Here is an 18,389-nt window from a genome sequence, read left to right on the forward strand (position 1 = left end):
GGATGGGTACTACATGACACGCTGCCAAAACCAGTACCCAAAGATCTGTCAGAACTTGAACAAGCCACAATGCCACCCCATGAGAGCCATAGACGACGAGAATATGTGAACAACACATTCCTCCAAATGCTGCACCAACACCAGCTCGCCACGAGCAGTACTAACTGCTGGGTGTGCGGCCTGATACCGCATTCCACCAAACGAGGAACGCCTTTCCTTCCCTTGGCGTTTTCAGAAAACGGGTCTGCATGGGCCCTCTTCAACATATTCGCAGGTGCATATCTGAGCACCCCAACCCAAGCCCCTGACACTCCGTTCGGGCCTCAGAGAAGAGCGATAATAAACGGAGTCATGGCACTGATGGACTATCTCAAAAACAATAACACTGGGACTCCAGATGAAGACGAAAAATATGAACGATGGAACTTAACCTACTATGTAGCCAGCTTCAAAGAGAGAGAACGCAACAGAAAACCACCATCAACTGTCTGGGTGGTGCCACACAAAGGAAATCTATGCCTCCAAGGAAAAGGCGGAAACAGCAAAGCACAACTAGGCACCAGCATATGCGACAAGACGTATGCTTTTTCTGAAGCCGCATCTCCACCACTGGTGACAGCTCAAGGCACCTACTTCGTCTGCGGTGACAAAGCGCATACATGGCTCCCAGCCAACTTCACAGGGACTTGTTACATTGCCTTCCTCCTCCCACCAATGTATATCACCACGACTACCCACCATCAGGTGGGATCCAAAACAAGAAAAGAAAGAGACATTCTGGATTCTGAAAGCACTGCCGGCCAAATAGCAGGTGACATCTTCAAGGGACTCATTCCTTTCTGGGGCCCAATGGTCAACGGTCAAGCAGTCAGACACCTGTCTAGAGTGGTCGAAGCAACCATCAATGAAACGGCAGGAGCCCTGAGCAATATAACAGCAGAGGTCCAAGCGGACCGCCTCATGACACTTCAACACCGCATGGTCCTAGACATAATCCTGGCCGATCGTGGTGGTGTATGCAAACTAATCGGGTCCAGTTGTTGTGTTTACATTCCAGACACAGCCCCAACAGTATACCAGGCCATTCAGAAGCTGCACAAGAATGCCGAATCAATCCACACAGAGACTGGGAATTGGTCATTAACTAGCTGGATATGGGGGTTGATCACGAGCTGGGGCTGGAGCATAATGACTGTTATCGGAGCCATCCTCGCTGCTTTTCTCGCATGTTGCCTCTGTATCCAGTGTGGACCGGCAATCTGCGGAATCTGTGCCATGTGTCTAACGCCCACACCTGCCAGACACAACAAACGAAAAGAAAAGAAACAACAACAACAAGAGATCCATGAACTCATGCAAATACGCCTTTAAGGTTTGCCATTCAATGGCAAAAGGAAGGACTGAAGAACTGTGTAAAATCGCTAACTTAGCTATCATGCCACCATCCTGAAAACCTCATCCTGAAAACCTTGCACGAACATTGCCTTTGAATGAGCAAACCCTGGCGATCTTGTACCTCCCTCTACCTCAGACACAGCTGTGCATGCAAGAAACCCCCTTTATGACACTGGCCACCGAGCAGACCCGGGAAGATGACTCTGTACTGTTTCCCACACTCTGCTCCCGGGTATACATCGGCCTTGTGACAACAGCTGAAAGCTATGAATAAAGATCATCAAGCGTCGTCTGTGTGCGGACTTAACACCCCTCTCTGGGAACAGCGGGACCTGCCCTTTTTTTACAACCTGGGAACGGCGACTTCAAACACTGACCACTTCCTCCATCCTGTTTCAAAGACTCCTGTGTCCGGACAGCAAAGGCGGGAGGGGCGGAGCTATGGGTATAAGAGTTTATGCGCCGCAGACTGAAAGACACAGTCTCGGCAGATCAGTGTATTGTGTTTTATTCCAGGAGACTGTCCTAACCTGGGTTAGCAAAATAAAGCTGGTGTTCCCGTTTCAAGCCTGAAATCCAGAGTCCATTTCTTTTCCTGGAATAGGTGAAAGTAGACTTGGGCGTGCCCTGCGCCGCTGGCCTGTATCCTTGCATATACTTGTGGGAAGTCTTCAGGGGTCGGTTCTACACCCTGATCGTATTCACAGTACCATATAAATAGCCTATATTTAAAACATATATATTATTCATAAACAGACATAAAATCAGTGCAATAATTTAAAAACAGATTCTATACATGAGAGACCAACAGCAATTCATTAGATTCTATATTAGGTTGTATCATTACAAAGAAAACAACTAATATTCAAAAGAGAGTCATTAAAATTTCATTCCAAATTCATTTTAACATAATAAAACCTCACACTATATAAAAGAGGGAAATATAAGGAAAAGAGACAAAAGAGAGAAGAAAAGGGAAGCTATGACAATCAGTTTCTATTTCTTGTTTGTTGACCAATCCGTTGTCCGAATCACAATTAGCATGTATATCCTAATTTCTTTCACCTATGCCAATATGTCCACCCACTTTAGTGAGTTCCAAGCGTTGACATGTTTGGTTGGTGTCAGCCCTGTCTAAACCACCTTTTTCAAGACTCGATTAATTGCTCTCATTCTGTTAAAATAATCAACCACCATCGTGATCAATACTGTTTCGTATACTGAAGTGGTCCCACTGTAGCTTTCTTTTTAATATCTTAAAAAATGGTGATCATCTTGTTAAATATATATCAAATATAATGCGTTATCCTTCTGCAAAGTGATGAAACTGACCGGTACCGATGTATTCCACCCGCTTTTTTGTCAATGTCTCAGTTGGTTAGACACACGTACAGTGTCCATTCTTGTTACGGTGAGCTTAAAATTTTTTGTCAGTGGTGGCTATAACCGTTGGTAAGAAACTGAATTACATGTGCAATTGGAATGTAACATTGGTTGATTGTCCACAATATTATCCACAAGTACTTGTGCCAACTCACTTGATTGAACAAAAAAGCATCAGCAACATACATCCTGCTATCCTATACTCACACCCTAGTCCATACGTAAAGTAAATTGTATGTAGGACAGTGCTGTTACTTCTGTTTGCAAGAAGCAAATAAAAAGCAACAATACCGTGCCAAGGCTTCAATATCTATGTAGTAATGTAAATTTATGCAGAGATTGAAGTAAATGATAAGTGAAGGTAGTAATATGTAACTTGTAATTAAAAAAGTAATGTAAATGTTTACATAAAAAAGGAGGGTCCTCACATTTGGAATTTACAGTGTTACATTACTGTTTCCAGTTTATTTGGCGGGTCGTTAAAAATACTTGTGTAAAACAATAACATCCATGGCCTAATTCACAACCTTTTTGCAAATTTAAATTTAACTTGGGTGCATAACCATGTCAGCTGCAAGCACAAATGACTTCAGGCTGATTCACAAAATCAGGGTCTGTTTTAATTTATATTTTAGTAGTAAAGGCAGGCCACTTGAACCGCAGAATTACCAAGAACGTAAATTCATGGGTGGCGGTGGGAAAGTGGGATGTGATGGAGGCAGGTGAAAGTGCTTGGTGTTTGATGCAAAATGCATGAAATACCAACAAACCTAAAAGTGTGGGTGTTGACACACATTGTGCATATAGTTTCACATCCTGTGAACACTTTTCAAACTTCCTGTGCGAAAGTCTGGATCAAGTGGAGGCATGAGAAAGGGAAGGGATGACCATACTATTTCGCGGGTGTTTAGGAAAAAGGTTTCTTCACAACGAAGTCAAGCAGAAAGTTTGTGTGCAAATGCTCAAACCTGTCATACTCCTATATTCTAGCTCTTTGCCATTCTCAGCTTGTGAGCACCCGCCATTAACGTGTAGTGGAATGCATATTGATAAAATGTTTGACACCCAAAGAAGAAAATGTGCACCTGTATTACAAATGATTTCAAACTGATTATGGTTAAATATTTAAACTTAAGCATTTTAAGAGCCTAAACTGTTTTTTACAATCATGAAATTAGGTTTCCATCCATGATACAAACCCGCCCACTCTGCATTATGTTTCTTGTTTCTCCACTGTGGTTAACTTATTAGTGCCCTGTGGTAGTCCTCTCAAAATGTACTTACCTGTCACTCAACTTCATTATCTACAGACTGACTAAACAGAAGCTTTTCGTTGACATAGCACCAACAAAGACTTGACCAGATCCACTCTGCAACTTGTGTCTTTCTTGCAGGTTTCCTTTGAGGACGTGGATCGCCTGAAACAGTACGGGGTGGTGCAGAATGCGAGGATACCCCATTTCTTGCAGGACAGGCCCCGTTACATGCAGTATTTGGAGAAGATCATGGAGGTTAATGACCTGACTGATTCAGAGCTCCAAGAGATTGTCCTCTGAGTTTACACTAGGGGTGGGGTCTGTCCGCGCCCAACTGCCAGAGATTGGACTTAAACAGAGGCTGAAAAGCATCAGTATTAAATCATCTCAGCTCATCCCATTTATTTTCTCTAGCACAACCCAAATTATTTAAATCGTGTTATTACATTCGAATTAACAATGCAAATGGTTAAGTACTGTTCCAGCGGAAGATGCTCCATAAAGGTCTCCATCCTATTCTCCCTGGGTTTTTCCATTTTGTAATCCCATACACATGGATATGGTATTTTGGAATGTTTTGTGTTTTCTGTATTGTTCATGAACTTTAAATGTAATTCTATCCGGGATTAAAATCAAAATGTTTATTGTTTCTCTAGGCTTTCTCTTGTGGGATTTGTTTCTAGAAATTTTCAGAGATAATCAAGATTAGTGTCTGTGCTTAGCTGTGTAGACATGTAGCTCAGTAGAACCCGTACATATTTACACATTATATATATATATATATATATATATATATACACACATATACATACATATTTACTGACACACACACACATAATTTCATATGTACTCTCTCATGCTAAGTAAGGAAGCCTTTTAAATGGACAGCACTTATGCTGGGTTTTGATTTCAAAACCCCTTTATTGTGTTGATGAAAACGACTAAACACTCACATGTTTTGTGAGAATGTAAGGGAGGAGACTTTCTGTTGAAGTTAAAAGGGTTGTGGTATTAATGTCTATTTTGACCGAATGTATATGTATGGATTGTCCACCCAGTAGACCCTCTGCAGGTTAGTCTAGCTCCAGAGTACACAGACAGCATTTCTTGTGTAGATAACCTTGAGAACTCGTCTGTTTTTAGTGAATTCTCAGCAAATTTGACATCTATTCAAATCACAGAAGCATGTTTTAAACTTTAAAAAATAGTTTTTCAATGGGGCACTCTCCAAACATTACCTACCTTTGTGTATTTCCTTTACCACCCTATAGACTAAGGACCCTTTTTTTAGGTCGAGGGACCTATAAGCCTCGCAAAGCGCAGCTTCCGGTCCGGAGATTTAATGTTACTTAGTAGGGCTTTAGAACCCGCCTCCCTGCACTGTCTCTCCTCCATTGGCTGGCTTCCTAAACGGAGGCCAGCCATTGGAGGAGAGAGCCGTCCCTCCAAAGAAGCTCCGTCTTTTTTGGATTCGGGGGCGTAAGTTTTGCTGTTCTTTAGCTCGTGACGTCATCCGTCACTCAGGAGAGCAAAATACGCCCCCGAATTCGAAAAATTCCGGAAGCTTGCGGCCGCCATTATTTTTTGTCCGTCGCCGAGTCTTCAAATGCAGAGGAGAGCCTCCTCCTCGCAGCACCGCAGTGAAGGTGAGCAAACAGCGCTTTCATGAGCTGCTCGGGTCCGCTCGCCTCCCCCCCTATTGGTGTACTAATTGCCAGAGAAGTATCATATTTTGCAATTGTTAATGATCACCATAGGGATGAAATGATTACATGTTTGAAATCGTTTTTCTGAATACATTACGAACTATCTGCCATGCAGTAGGTAAAATCGACCAAAGAATGTTGTAATACTTTTCAAGGAGTAAAACGTGATATCAAAGTCATTATATCATCTTTAAGTTGTCCTAAAAGATTACGGTAGTCCACCAATAGATGGCGATAGGTACCTAGCAGTAGAGTGCAGACTCAAGGATACGTACTCACGTGATGTACGTTAGAAACGTAGGCTAAAGAGTAGACGGAGGAAATCTGTATTGCCCCGTGAGAGTAAGAAGGTGAAGGACACGGATAACGACTTTGGAAAAGTAAGAGTAAACAGAGCGGAAGTTTCTGCTCTTTCTGGTTTGATTTTAAACACACGGCCAGAATTCCCGGGTTTGAAATAGTTGTATGGGACAGGATGAGTGCAGAAGTAATGCATGAGAACGCGGTAAAACCGTTTTTTACCACGTAAGTACGAGATTTATCTAGGAGACACTCGTGTTGGGACAATAACTGGGAAACCACGCCATACACGGCTTCACTTGGCAGGATTCACGAGGCTGGCAAATGGAGCGGAAGTTTATGGTGTAGCACCATGCTCATTCTGGTTTGATTTTAAACACACGGCCAGAGTCCCCGAGTTGAAATAGCTGTATGGGACAGGATTACTGTAGAAGTAATACATGAGAACGTAGTAAAACCGCTCTTTTACCACGTTAACTATGAGGTTTATTTAGGAGACACCCGTGTCTAGAAAGTAATTAGGATATCACGCCATACACGGCTATGCTATTTTCAATTGGCATGATTCACGAGGTTGGAGGTTAGGCACTAATGTACCCACCTTTTGACGCCAGTCCAGTCACGCTAAAGTCAAGGCCACAATATGTCTGACCACACAAGGGGTGTTAGGGTCACTTATAGTAGAATGTAGCCACCTTCTACATTAAAACCATTGACTAATGGAATACATCACTCCCTTCATTTCAGATCAAGGAAACAACGCCTCATTCCACCCCCTGTATAATAATTATTACAGAGGTATGTATTATAGCAGGAATCTTGCGCATCTACTTAGTCCTAAAGAGATGATTGGCTAAGTGGTTTGAATAATTATCACATCCTTAATTGTAGGTCTAAGGAACCTCAATATAGTGTCTGAGTCGGCTGACCAGCAGTACATTTCAGAAAAAGACCAGGACTCCGAGTGGAGCAAGGTCTGCAAAAGGGGAGCAATGACTATGTCCTCACTTTCTATACATTATACCACTGACCAATCCCTGATACATGTCCATTATATCTAATAGGCTGTCCTACATATATACAGTCCTGATGAAGACCCGTCTTTTTATGGGACAAATCAACGCATCGCTCCCCAGGGTCGAAACGTCAACGCATTCCCTTCTTGCACGAACCAACTATCCAAAATCTTTTAGGACCCAAGAATTAATTGATGTACCTACTGGATTATTGTATATATAGTTGTCGTTGCCAATAAGTATATGAATTGACAATTTTACTTGTTGTTTTAATTGTGTACCAGTCTTGCACAGAAATTATGTGTTTTGTATGTTTTATGTGTGTTTTATAATTTAATACTTTTGATTCAAATTCGGAGAATATGAAAGTGTATGAGTAAAAAATTCACTTTCATTTTTGCTTTGTGGTCAGTGTGGTTGACTGTACTGGTATATGTACCACTGTCTTTGTATCCTGATCAGGGACGAAGCATACAAATAATATTATTGGAATACTATATCATTGTGTATTTTGGTCCGACAGAACCACTATTATTTACTTTATTACCCACCCAGGTTCTGAGGGTTACAGGGTCACCCCATTACATGTAATGGAGGTTTGTGCCAGGGCGCTACGGAAAGCGCCATGACAGGCGGTGCCGGGCACTGCTCTCACAGGGCTGACCCGTGCCAGGAGGACTCGGCAGAGCGGAGATGTGCTGATCCGAGGGAGGGGCGGGGACAAGAAGGGTGAGGTGGGAAGGTGTGGTCCAGGGGGAAGGAGGCAGCCCGGACGCAATCTCTTGATAAAATGAGGGGATGGGGGGCAGTGAGGGGGAAATCCGAGTTCAGCAGGCATCGGAAGGGAGTTGTTATTACTTCACACTGCATTCCAGACCCAGACAAGCAGCAGCAGGGGGCGTCCACCGGAACCAGGAGGTCAACACAGGGTAAGTGCCTACCGAGGCTAAGCAATAGATAATGTCCTCATGTGCCAAGCGCTGTCTTTAGATAGCATCCTCTTGTGCCTACCGATGCCAAGCGCTGTCTCTAGGTAGTATCCGTTGTGCCTACCGATGCCAAGCGTTGTCTCTAGATGGTAACCTCTTGTGCCTACCGATGCCAAACGTTGTCGCTAGAAAGCATCCTCTTGTGCCTACTGATGCCAAACGTTGTCGCTAGATAGTATCCCTTATGCTCACCGCTGCCAGTGTGTTTAGTTCCCTTGTGCCCACTTATGCCAAACGATTTCTTTGCAGTGAGTGACTCAGCCTCTGCTCCCGGTTCATTCTCCGGCTCCTCGTGTGCTCACTGCGACTTCCACAGAGCTCCACACTTGTGCCAACCACCGCTTGTGCACAGTAGCACTGCTCCTGGCACCTTGTGCAAACAGCGCTTTCAGGAGCTGCTCGGCTCCCCCCTTCCCTCTTCCGTCGTGCTCTCGCACCCCCCCCTCCCCCGCCACATTCATACCAATTCTGCTTAAGGCTGCTCCTCAAAGGAGGGGAAAGTTGCCGCCTTTCCGTCGTTTCAGAAAACAGGCTTTCTCATGATGCATAGGCTTGCCCATGGACACTTAGTATGGAAATGGCTCGGGAAGCTTTTATTTTTGGAACTGTTTGCCCGAAACAGCCCCGCCGTCGCCCATGGGTGCCCTGCTGCCTGCATTTGCGCCTCTGATCTTCTTAGTTGTGTGAAAAGAGAGACACTCATACACTGGCCCTCCCCTCCACACATTCTGCCCCCCCCACACACACACACATTGCACACCAAAAAAATAAATCTCTCCTTTGTTCTCAAACTTTGAATTGTTAAAATGCACGACTTTGTTAATAAAGTGCAGTGTCTGACTCTCCCAAGATGTAGATGTCTGTTGAATGAATTGTGTTCGCTAAGAGTGTTGGCGGTGACTTCTGGGTTCATAGATGCATTTGCTAAAAAGTTGGGCTCTCTAAGCCGGTTAATGCAGTCAGCCACTACCTTTGTTGCTAGAAAAGGTTGTTGTTGGTCTATGCATCATAGAGCGTTGCCATGATATTGTGCTCTCAACATCTTTTTGCTGTGTTCTCCCCTTCAAGAGGAAAGGGTCATAGATCACAGGTAGATTTTAGGTACTCAAGTTCCAGGCAACAATTGTTCAATAAGATTTCGCTTTAGAGAGAGAAAATCCTGTGTTTTTTTTCCTTGGGGGTTTCTTAGAACCTCAATTTTTTTGTTTAAGACAGTGTGTCTTTCAAAGCACTCTCGATTGATCACGAAGACTTCCCTGGTGCCATGCAGCCCCCTTCTAGTCGAAGGCGTTTGATGAACCTTTGGGGTCCTGTAAATTTTTACGCTAAGGCTAACACAACACCGGCTCTTATAGGGAGTAAGTTGTACGTCACAAGAGCGAAGGTGGGGACAATGTATGTAAATGTGAATATATTTGGGGTAGGTATGAAGAAACTCTACTGTCGTCACAGCCAGTAGGTTAATTCTGACCGCTGTAGAAGCTCTACGGGGGCGACGCAGTGGGCATGTGAATTAACATTAGGGAGTCAAGAGGGAACTTGAAAGGGGTTTAACAGGAGACCAGAGTCTCCAGCTTAAGTGAAAGGTGTTCAGTACAGGTCCCATTAAAAAAAAGATCAGTGTATATAGCGAGTGGAGCGGAGCGGGTAATAAAGGCCAAAAGATCGGGAAAGGGTAGAGGGAGTTTAATAGACAAAGGACCAGTATGAATCTTGTGCTGGAACGTGGCATGTGAGCGTTTTAGGAAGTAACCTGCTAGAAAGAGAGAGGGGTTAAACGAAGGTGAGAATCTTGTTTCCAACAGATCCATGTGTATTTATATTTATGTATATGGTATTTGCATAGTTTGCACCTAGCTGAGAGCTATATCTGGGCAATATATACGTTGCTGTATGTTGCTCTTTTCACCATGACTTCCTGCTTTCCAGCGTAGACATGAATCTCATTAAAGGTCCTCATTCCATACGGGGGTAAGATCAAAGCATTTCTCTTTGAACAAGGAATTATTAGGATGTTAATAAGACACTGATTGCTTCAGTTCAAAGGACATTTCTCCCTATATGTGTGCATTAGTGCATACATCAATTGAGGTTTTTATATGATGATGCCCTACCGCATAGGTGTTAGAGCACTCCATAGTACAACAGCACTACCTGATAGCCAGGCCTACAGTTATAGTTTAACAGGTCTTCTTGCAACAAGGGATTTGAGCAACGAATAATAATATGGTTAATATGGGGGGGGGGTGTTAGGGACTGACACTAGTAAATAATTGCTATTTGTTTGTTTAAGATATACAGGCAAGTGCTACATTTTTATGTGTTGGTAGATAGCGTTTCTACCTCACTCTCTCTCTCACTAACTCACTCTCTCTCTCACTACCTCACTCTCTCTCTCTCGCTCTTTTACTACCTCACTCACTCTCTCACTAACTCACTCTCTCTGTCTACCTCACTCTCTCTACCCCACTACTCAACTCTCTCTATCTCACAACATCACTATCTCACTACCTCACTAACTATCTCTCTCAATACCTCATTACATCACTATCTCTCCCTACCTCACTCTCTCACTACATCACTCTCTATCTCACTACCTCACAACTTCACTCTCTCTCTATCTCACTACCTCACTCTCTCTCTATCTCACTACCTCACTACCTCACTCTATCTCTTTCTATCGAACTACCTCACTCTCTCACTTTCACTATCTCACGCTCTCTCTCACTACCACTCACTCTCTCTAACTAACTCACTCTCTCACTCCCTCACTCTCTCTACCTCACTACTCCACTCTATCTATCTCACTACCTCACTATCTCACGACTCGCTCTCTCAAAACATCACTACCTCACTCTCTATCTCACTACCTCACTCTCTATCTCACTACCTCACAACTTCACTCTCTCTCTCTAACTCACTACCTCACTCTCCCTCTATCTCACTACCTCACTCTCTCACTCTCTCTTTCTATCTCACTAACTCACTTTCACTCTCTCTTTCACTACCTCACTCTCTATCTCACTACCTCACAACCTCACTCTCTGTTTCTATCTCACTACCTCAGAACATCCCTCTCCCTCACTACCACACTCTTTCACTACCTCACTCTCTCGGTCTCTCACTACCTCACACTCTATCTGCCTCACTCTCTCGCTCACTACCTCACTCTCTATCTACCTCACTCTCTCTCACTACCTCACTCTCTCTCTATTTCACTACAACACTCTCTCTCTCTATCTCACTACCTCACTCTCTCTCTATCTCACTACCTCACTCTCTCTCTGCTAATGCAATAGGTCTCGCATATGCAAGCAATTAAGCTATTGCCAATATAAATGACAATGCCATTTATTTAAGGATACAAAAAAAATAAAAAAAAATAATGAGCAATGCCAATAGCTCTACCTATAATATTGCCGAGACCATTGCATTGTAAATGCTTGTTTGGTATTGATCCGTGGGAGAATTTTGCATGCCCTGGAAAGGACCAGAACTTTGGTATTGTGCACTCTTAACCCACTTTTCTTGTGGCACTGAAAAGTATCATTCTATCCCCACTTCTGCCTACTACTTCATCTCGAAGACCAAAGAATGAGAACCTTCGAAATGAAGGAAGAGAAAAGAATTCAAACAGCTAACCAGGCCAAATCTACTTAGGACCTCATTGAGCCACACCACAACTCTGAGAGCCAAATGAGTGAGACAGCATTCAGAAGAGCGAGCAAAAGGCTGCCCGAGGTACCAGCGTTGTCTCAAGAAATGAACGGAAGGTGCCTGGTATCACAGCTCACCCTTTCTTTAATTATTGGAAATGTAAGTAATGATACGGCGAGAAAAAATAATGTTCAGTACTTGATCATAGGATATGTATTTACTACAGTGTAATTACTGGTAAGTTTGACATGAGGAGGGAAGTTTTTTTTCCCAAAATGTAACTTCTCTATTACACCTTTCTACTAAGGTAAATTTGTTTAGTACTGATGCTAAAACAATAATATAATCAATTTGGGGTCCTACCTGTCCCTTAAAATAGATTCTGTGGTGGGAGAAACATTTCGGGCGAGATTTACCAGTTTCTCACGCAGTGCAGCATCCGCAAATGCTGCGCTGCATGCGAAGGAGAGAGCAGGAGAACGCCATATTTACAGAAATAAAGCACTCTCCTCCCCCTCCCTAACACTGGCACAGAGACGTGCACCCATGCGCCACAGACACACTTTTGCACCATAGTGCAAAGGTGTCTCTGTGAGTCTTGCATAGTACAAAATACTATGCTTAAGCTAACTTTAAACATTTTCCCACTTTGTATGTTTGCTGTACAGTGCAGCACACATGCAAAGTCAGAAAATAAAGGAGAAAAAAGAATTTCTCCTTCGTAGCGCCTATCTGAAATGGGCGCTATTTTCTGCTGCTAAACCATGTCTACTTTTTAAAGTAAATAGGGTTTAGGGTCTGAAATAGTTGTGGTTGCTTGGGAACGTACATGCACCACCCATGGTATGACTCCTTGGTGCTAAGTAATGCAAAGCAGCGCAATGTGCTGCTTTTCATTACTTTCAAGTGATTTTTCCAGCGTAAAACAGGTTTTACGCTGGAAATTAAATAGGCAACAAAAGATTTAGAGTTTGTTTTTGTCACTTTGTGACACAAACGTGGCATCAAATCTTAGTAAAAAGACCTCTTTGTGTCAAAGATAAATATTAGGAAGGACTCTTGAGGACACCTGTAACTATGCACTACAGAATTTTGAGTTTTACACAATCAGCATCTACAACTGCAAATTTTTGTGTTTTACGCAATTTTACAGAATTTAAAACAACTGTGGAAACAGGTCACTTATGCAACAGGTACTGAAGCATTGTGAAAAAAAGGAAAATTCTTGAATAAACGCAGATCTTGCCAGCATGCATGGCTTGCTTCAATAAATAATATGGTTCTTTTACTCCTCCAACAATTCATGGAAATTTATTGAATTGAAGACAGGAGTATTGATCTTAATAGATGTCACCTCTGCTTCAGTTGATATCGAATGGATGGGATGTATGAATGTAGATCTTAGGGCCAGGTGTGCATACAACTTGCAACAAGTTTTTTTGTGACCAGTATCGTAAATCACAAACCGAAAGATGTAATAATAGGTCAGTTCACAAATTACCAATTCACAGTGGGACAGAATTCAACCCATCTCATGAAACATGAGTATTAATGAGGTGGGTCGCAAATTGCGACCCACTATGAATCGCAGACATTACAAACTGGATGGTGGCTTGGTGGGGTCAGCAGACCACGATGTCTGTGATTGCTTTTTAATAAAGCAATCTTTTTTTTTCATGCATCCCTTTTACCTCAAAGGAAACAGGACTCTGTTTAAAAAGAAGCGTTTATTTGGTTTTCTTTGTTACTCCAGTATTTGCGCTTTCATAGATTCACATGCCTGAATCATTCCCCGCTGTTGCGACGGGAGTCTCCGGTGTATATAAAAAAGCAATGCTTAGTAGTATAGCAAACTGAAAAGAGGCCTAAGCCCATTTCCCTTTTGTAACCCATAACCTTCGTTATGTAAGGAGACCAAACTCGTCCCTGAACCAATCAGAGCTCCTCACCCTCTAGAAAACTCCTGAGAGAACCTTTTGCCCCTCAGATTTTCTACCACACGTTGTGCTAGGGAGTCTTCTTTGAGCTATGCTCAAACTCTGTCTTTTCAGCCTTTTGAGGAACTTTGGGGCATATTATCAAGACAGGCGATAAAATTATCGCCGCTTTAGCTGCAGAAAACTACCGCTAAAACGGCGATAATGGGCTTGATAATATGCTCTATTGAATTCCAATTGAAACCCATGTTATATCTGAAGGACATCTAACATGGGCTTCAATTGGAATTCCATAAAGCATATTATCAAGCCCATTATCGCCGTTTTAGCGGCAGTTTTCTGCCGCTAAAGCGGCGATAATTTTATCGCCTGTCTTGATAATATGCCCCTATGTTATTTCATCTTCAGTTGGATTTGATAATACTTTGGACTGTCTTCAAGTACATTCTTTTAGGAATGTCTGGGAAAGAGAAGAAGGGTCTATTTAGAGCCTGTGCTACTTGTTCAAAGAAGAGGCTCTGCACTGATGACCCTCATGAAGACTGCATTTGTTATGTTATGTTATGTTACGCACACTTCTATAGCGCACAGCTGCCCCAGCGAAGGGACGTCCCGGCGCTTCGGATAGGCAGAAGCAACACAACACTACACAGAGAAACAGAAAGAAGCAGCAGGGACGAAAACTAGTATTCAGAGGGAAATAGAAAGGTTTTGATCGCCTTCCTAAACTTAAGTACATAATTGAAAGCACGAATATGGCAAGGGAGAGAGTTCCAGAGTTTTGCGGCCAAAACACGGAACGATCGTCCACCAACTCTACAGAGCTTAAAACGAAGGATAACCACCAAGTTTTGCCCCAATGACCTTAGGGAGCGCGACGGAATGTAAGGCGTGAGAAGGTTCTCATTTACTATCTATACCCTGATCACCAGGCCAAGGACTGCAAGGTATGTTGCACTTTCTCTAGTAAGACTTTTAGAGATCCTGAGGGACGCCTGTTGATATGGCTTCAGAAGCTTAAAGCCAGAAAGGAGGTTATCTCTAGTGACAGCAATGAGGGATCCTCCTTCTACATCTAGGAGATCTCAAAAGAGAAGAAAATCTCCTCAGACTCATTCCTCGGAGGAACGTCCTGGGAAGGCCCTCAAAAAGACCACTCATAGGTCTTCTGGGCGTAGTCCTTCAAAATCTCATCAACCGAAGGAAAAGGAGAGTAAAGGACACACTTCTGATGAAAAATCGTCAAAGAAATCTACTTCTGAGCCATCAAAGTCACCTCCTCAGGTCAAAGAGCCCTTCAGAAAGCCATCTTCTATGCCTCATGAGGAGAAATCTAAAAAACCTATATTGTCGACGGGATCGTCGACGAAGAACCATCGTCGTCGACGACGAAGATGGAGGTGAAGAAAATTGCAGAGTCTCCATCGTTGCCTATTGTGGTGTGGACGACGTCAGCGTCGACGGTGGCGTCGATGCCGGTAATATCGTCGACGACATCGCCGACGACAGCAGCGATGACGACGACCATGTCGACGACGGGACCATCGTGGACGGTGATGACGACGGGGTCATTGACGGGAACATCGACGGTGGTTACTATGTCGTCGACGACGGAGAACGCTCCATGCCTGGTGTCCACGACGGCATCAACGACAGTAGTGTCGACGACGATCTCGATGACGGGCTCGTCGACGAGAGATTTTCCAGAAAACAGCTGAGTGTCCGTAGGAAGGGGATTACGCCGGAGGTCACCTCCCTGAGCAAAATTACTCCTCTGGTTCCATCACATCTACTGGAGGAGGAAGATTCAGAAGAGGAGGAGGATGACGGATACTTTGGTTATGCCAGTAGTCCATCACAACTACATGTAAAATGCCAGGAGGATGATTACAAAAAGGGATATGGAGAGTACCAGAACCCCTCGCAGCAACACAATCGACAAGGGTACCAAGAGGAAATGGTTGCTATGCCATCCTCCATGATGATTTATTTTTTTGCAGAGTTTTATATAGCGCTGGCTAGACCCGGAGGTATCAGAGCGCTTTACGTGAGTATCAGCCAGTTATAAGTTACAAATTTACATCAGTTACATTTGTTTTAATGTTTCCCCAACTGATGAACCTTCATTTCCAGTTAAAAACATGGATCTGCAGTTTATGCTGGCAGACTATAAAAAGAGATTACCGCCGACAATAGCTTCTCAGGAAATCTCCGTCTCACACTCACGTTCTATCCCTGCTACTCCAGTCAGAAGCAGAGAGTCACTACAGGAAATTACGCCTCCAACACCTCAGGTTCAGCACCACCAGAATCTGGCTACCACGGACCATGATGACCAGGAAGAGGGAGAAATAACGGATCCCTACAAGGAATGGGATGACTACCTGATCCAGAGGTTTCCGCCGACAATAGCCTCTCAGGAAATCCCCGTTTCACACCCACGTTCTCTCCCTGCTACTCCCGTCAGAAGCAGAGAGTCACTACAGGAAATTACGCCTCCAACACCTCAGGTGCGCTAGGGAGTCTTCTTTGAGCTATGCTCAAACTCTGTCTTTTCATCCTTTTGAGGAACTTTGGGGCATATTATCAAGACAGGCGATAAAATTATCGCCGCTTTAGCTGCAGAAAACTACTGCTAAAATGGCGATAATGGGCTTGATAATATGCTCTATTGAATTCCAATTGAAACCCATGTTATATGTGAAGGACATCTAACATGGGCTTCAATTGGAATTCCATAAAGCATATTATCAAGCCCATTATCGCCGTTTTAGCGGCAGTTTTCTGCCGCTAAAGCGGCGATAATTTTATCGCCTGTCTTGATAATATGCCCCTATGTTATTTCATCTTCAGTTGGATTTGATAATACTTTGGACTGTCTTCAAGTACATTCTTTTAGGAATGTCTGGGAAAGAGAAGAAGGGTCTATTTAGAGCCTGTGCTACTTGTTCAAAGAAGAGGCTCTGCACTGATGACCCTCATGAAGACTGCATTTGTTATGTTATGTTACGCACACTTCTATAGCGCACAGCTGCCCCAGCGAAGGGACGTCCCGGCGCTTCGGATAGGCAGAAGCAACACAACACTACACAGAGAAACAGAAAGAAGCAGCAGGGACGAAAACTAGTATTCAGAGTGAAATAGAAAGGTTTTGATCGCCTTCCTAAACTTAAGTACATAATTGAAAGCACGAATATGGCAAGGGAGAGAGTTCCAGAGTTTTGCGGCCAAAACACGGAACGATCGTCCACCAACTCTACAGAGCTTAAAACGAAGGATAACCACCAAGTTTTGCCCCAATGACCTTAGGGAGCGCGACGGAATGTAAGGCGTGAGAAGGTTCTCATTTACTGTCTATACCCTGATCACCAGGCCAAGGACTGCAAGGTATGTTGCACTTTCTCTAGTAAGACTTTTAGAGATCCTGAGGGACGCCTGTTGATATGGCTTCAGAAGCTTAAAGCCAGAAAGGAGGTTATCTCTAGTGACAGCAATGAGGGATCCTCCTTCTACATCTAGGAGATCTCAAAAGAGAAGAAAATCTCCTCAGACTCATTCCTCGGAGGAACGTCCTGGGAAGGCCCGCAAAAAGACCACTCATAGGTCTTCTGGGCGTAGTCCTTCAAAATCTCATCAACCGAAGGAAAAGGAGAGTAAAGGACACACTTCTGATGAAAAATCGTCAAAGAAATCTACTTCTGAGCCATCAAAGTCACCTCCTCAGGTCAAAGAGCCCTTCAGAAAGCCATCTTCTATGCCTCATGAGGAGAAATCTAAAAAACCTATATTGTCGACGGGATCGTCGACGAAGAACACTCGTCGTCGACGACGAAGATGGAGGTGAAGAAAATTGCAGTCTCCATCGTTGCCTATTGTGGTGTGGACGACGTCAGCGTCGACGGTGGCGTCGATGCCGGTAATATCGTCGACGACATCGCCGACGACAGCAGCGATGACGACGACCATGTCGACGACGGGACCATCGTGGACGGTGATGACGACGGGGTCATTGACGGGAACATCGACGGTGGTTACTATGTCGTCGACGACGGAGAACGCTCCATGCCTGGTGTCCACGACGGCATCAACGACAGTAGTGTCGACGACGATCTCGATGACGGGCTCGTCGACGAGAGATTTTCCAGAAAAACAGCTGAGTGTCCGTAGGAAGGGGATTACGCCGGAGGTCACCTCCCTGAGCAAAATTACTCCTCTGGTTCCATCACATCTACTGGAGGAGGAAGATTCAGAAGAGGAGGAGGATGACGGATACTTTGGTTATGCCAGTAGTCCATCACAACTACATGTAAAATGCCAGGAGGATGATTACAAAAAGGGATATGGAGAGTACCAGAACCCCTCGCAGCAACACAATCGACAAGGGTACCAAGAGGAAATGGTTGCTATGCCATCCTCCATGATGATTTATTTTTTTGCAGAGTTTTATATAGCGCTGGCTAGACCCGGAGGTATCAGAGCGCTTTACGTGAGTATCAGCCAGTTATAAGTTACAAATTTACATCAGTTACATTTGTTTTAATGTTTCCCCAACTGATGCACCTTCATTTCCAGTTAAAAACATGGATCTGCAGTTTATGCTGGCAGACTATAAAAAGAGATTTCCGCCGACAATAGCTTCTCAGGAAATCTCCGTCTCACACCCACGTTCTATCCCTGCTACTCCAGTCAGAAGCAGAGAGTCACCACAGGAAATTACGCCTCCAACACCTCAGGTTCAGCACCACCAGAA

At 43.8% G+C, this 18,389-nt stretch overlaps 1 protein-coding gene across 1 annotated transcript in view; it reads left to right on the forward strand.

The window, feature by feature from the left end:
- MATCAP2 (microtubule associated tyrosine carboxypeptidase 2) overlaps positions 1-4,683 on the forward strand; it is a 334,412-nt gene extending 329,729 nt beyond the window's left edge. The window contains exon 7 of the mRNA XM_078688222.1: positions 4,173-4,683. Within this exon, the coding sequence (XP_078544348.1) occupies positions 4,173-4,334 (162 nt within the window). The 3' untranslated portion in view covers positions 4,335-4,683. The remainder of the gene's footprint in view (positions 1-4,172) is intronic.
- Positions 4,684-18,389: the final 13,706 nt, after the last annotated feature.

The sequence above is a fragment of the Lissotriton helveticus genome, chromosome 4_1 (assembly GCF_964261635.1).
Source record: "Lissotriton helveticus chromosome 4_1, aLisHel1.1, whole genome shotgun sequence".
In the NCBI taxonomy this organism is placed as follows: domain Eukaryota; kingdom Metazoa; phylum Chordata; class Amphibia; order Caudata; family Salamandridae; genus Lissotriton; species Lissotriton helveticus.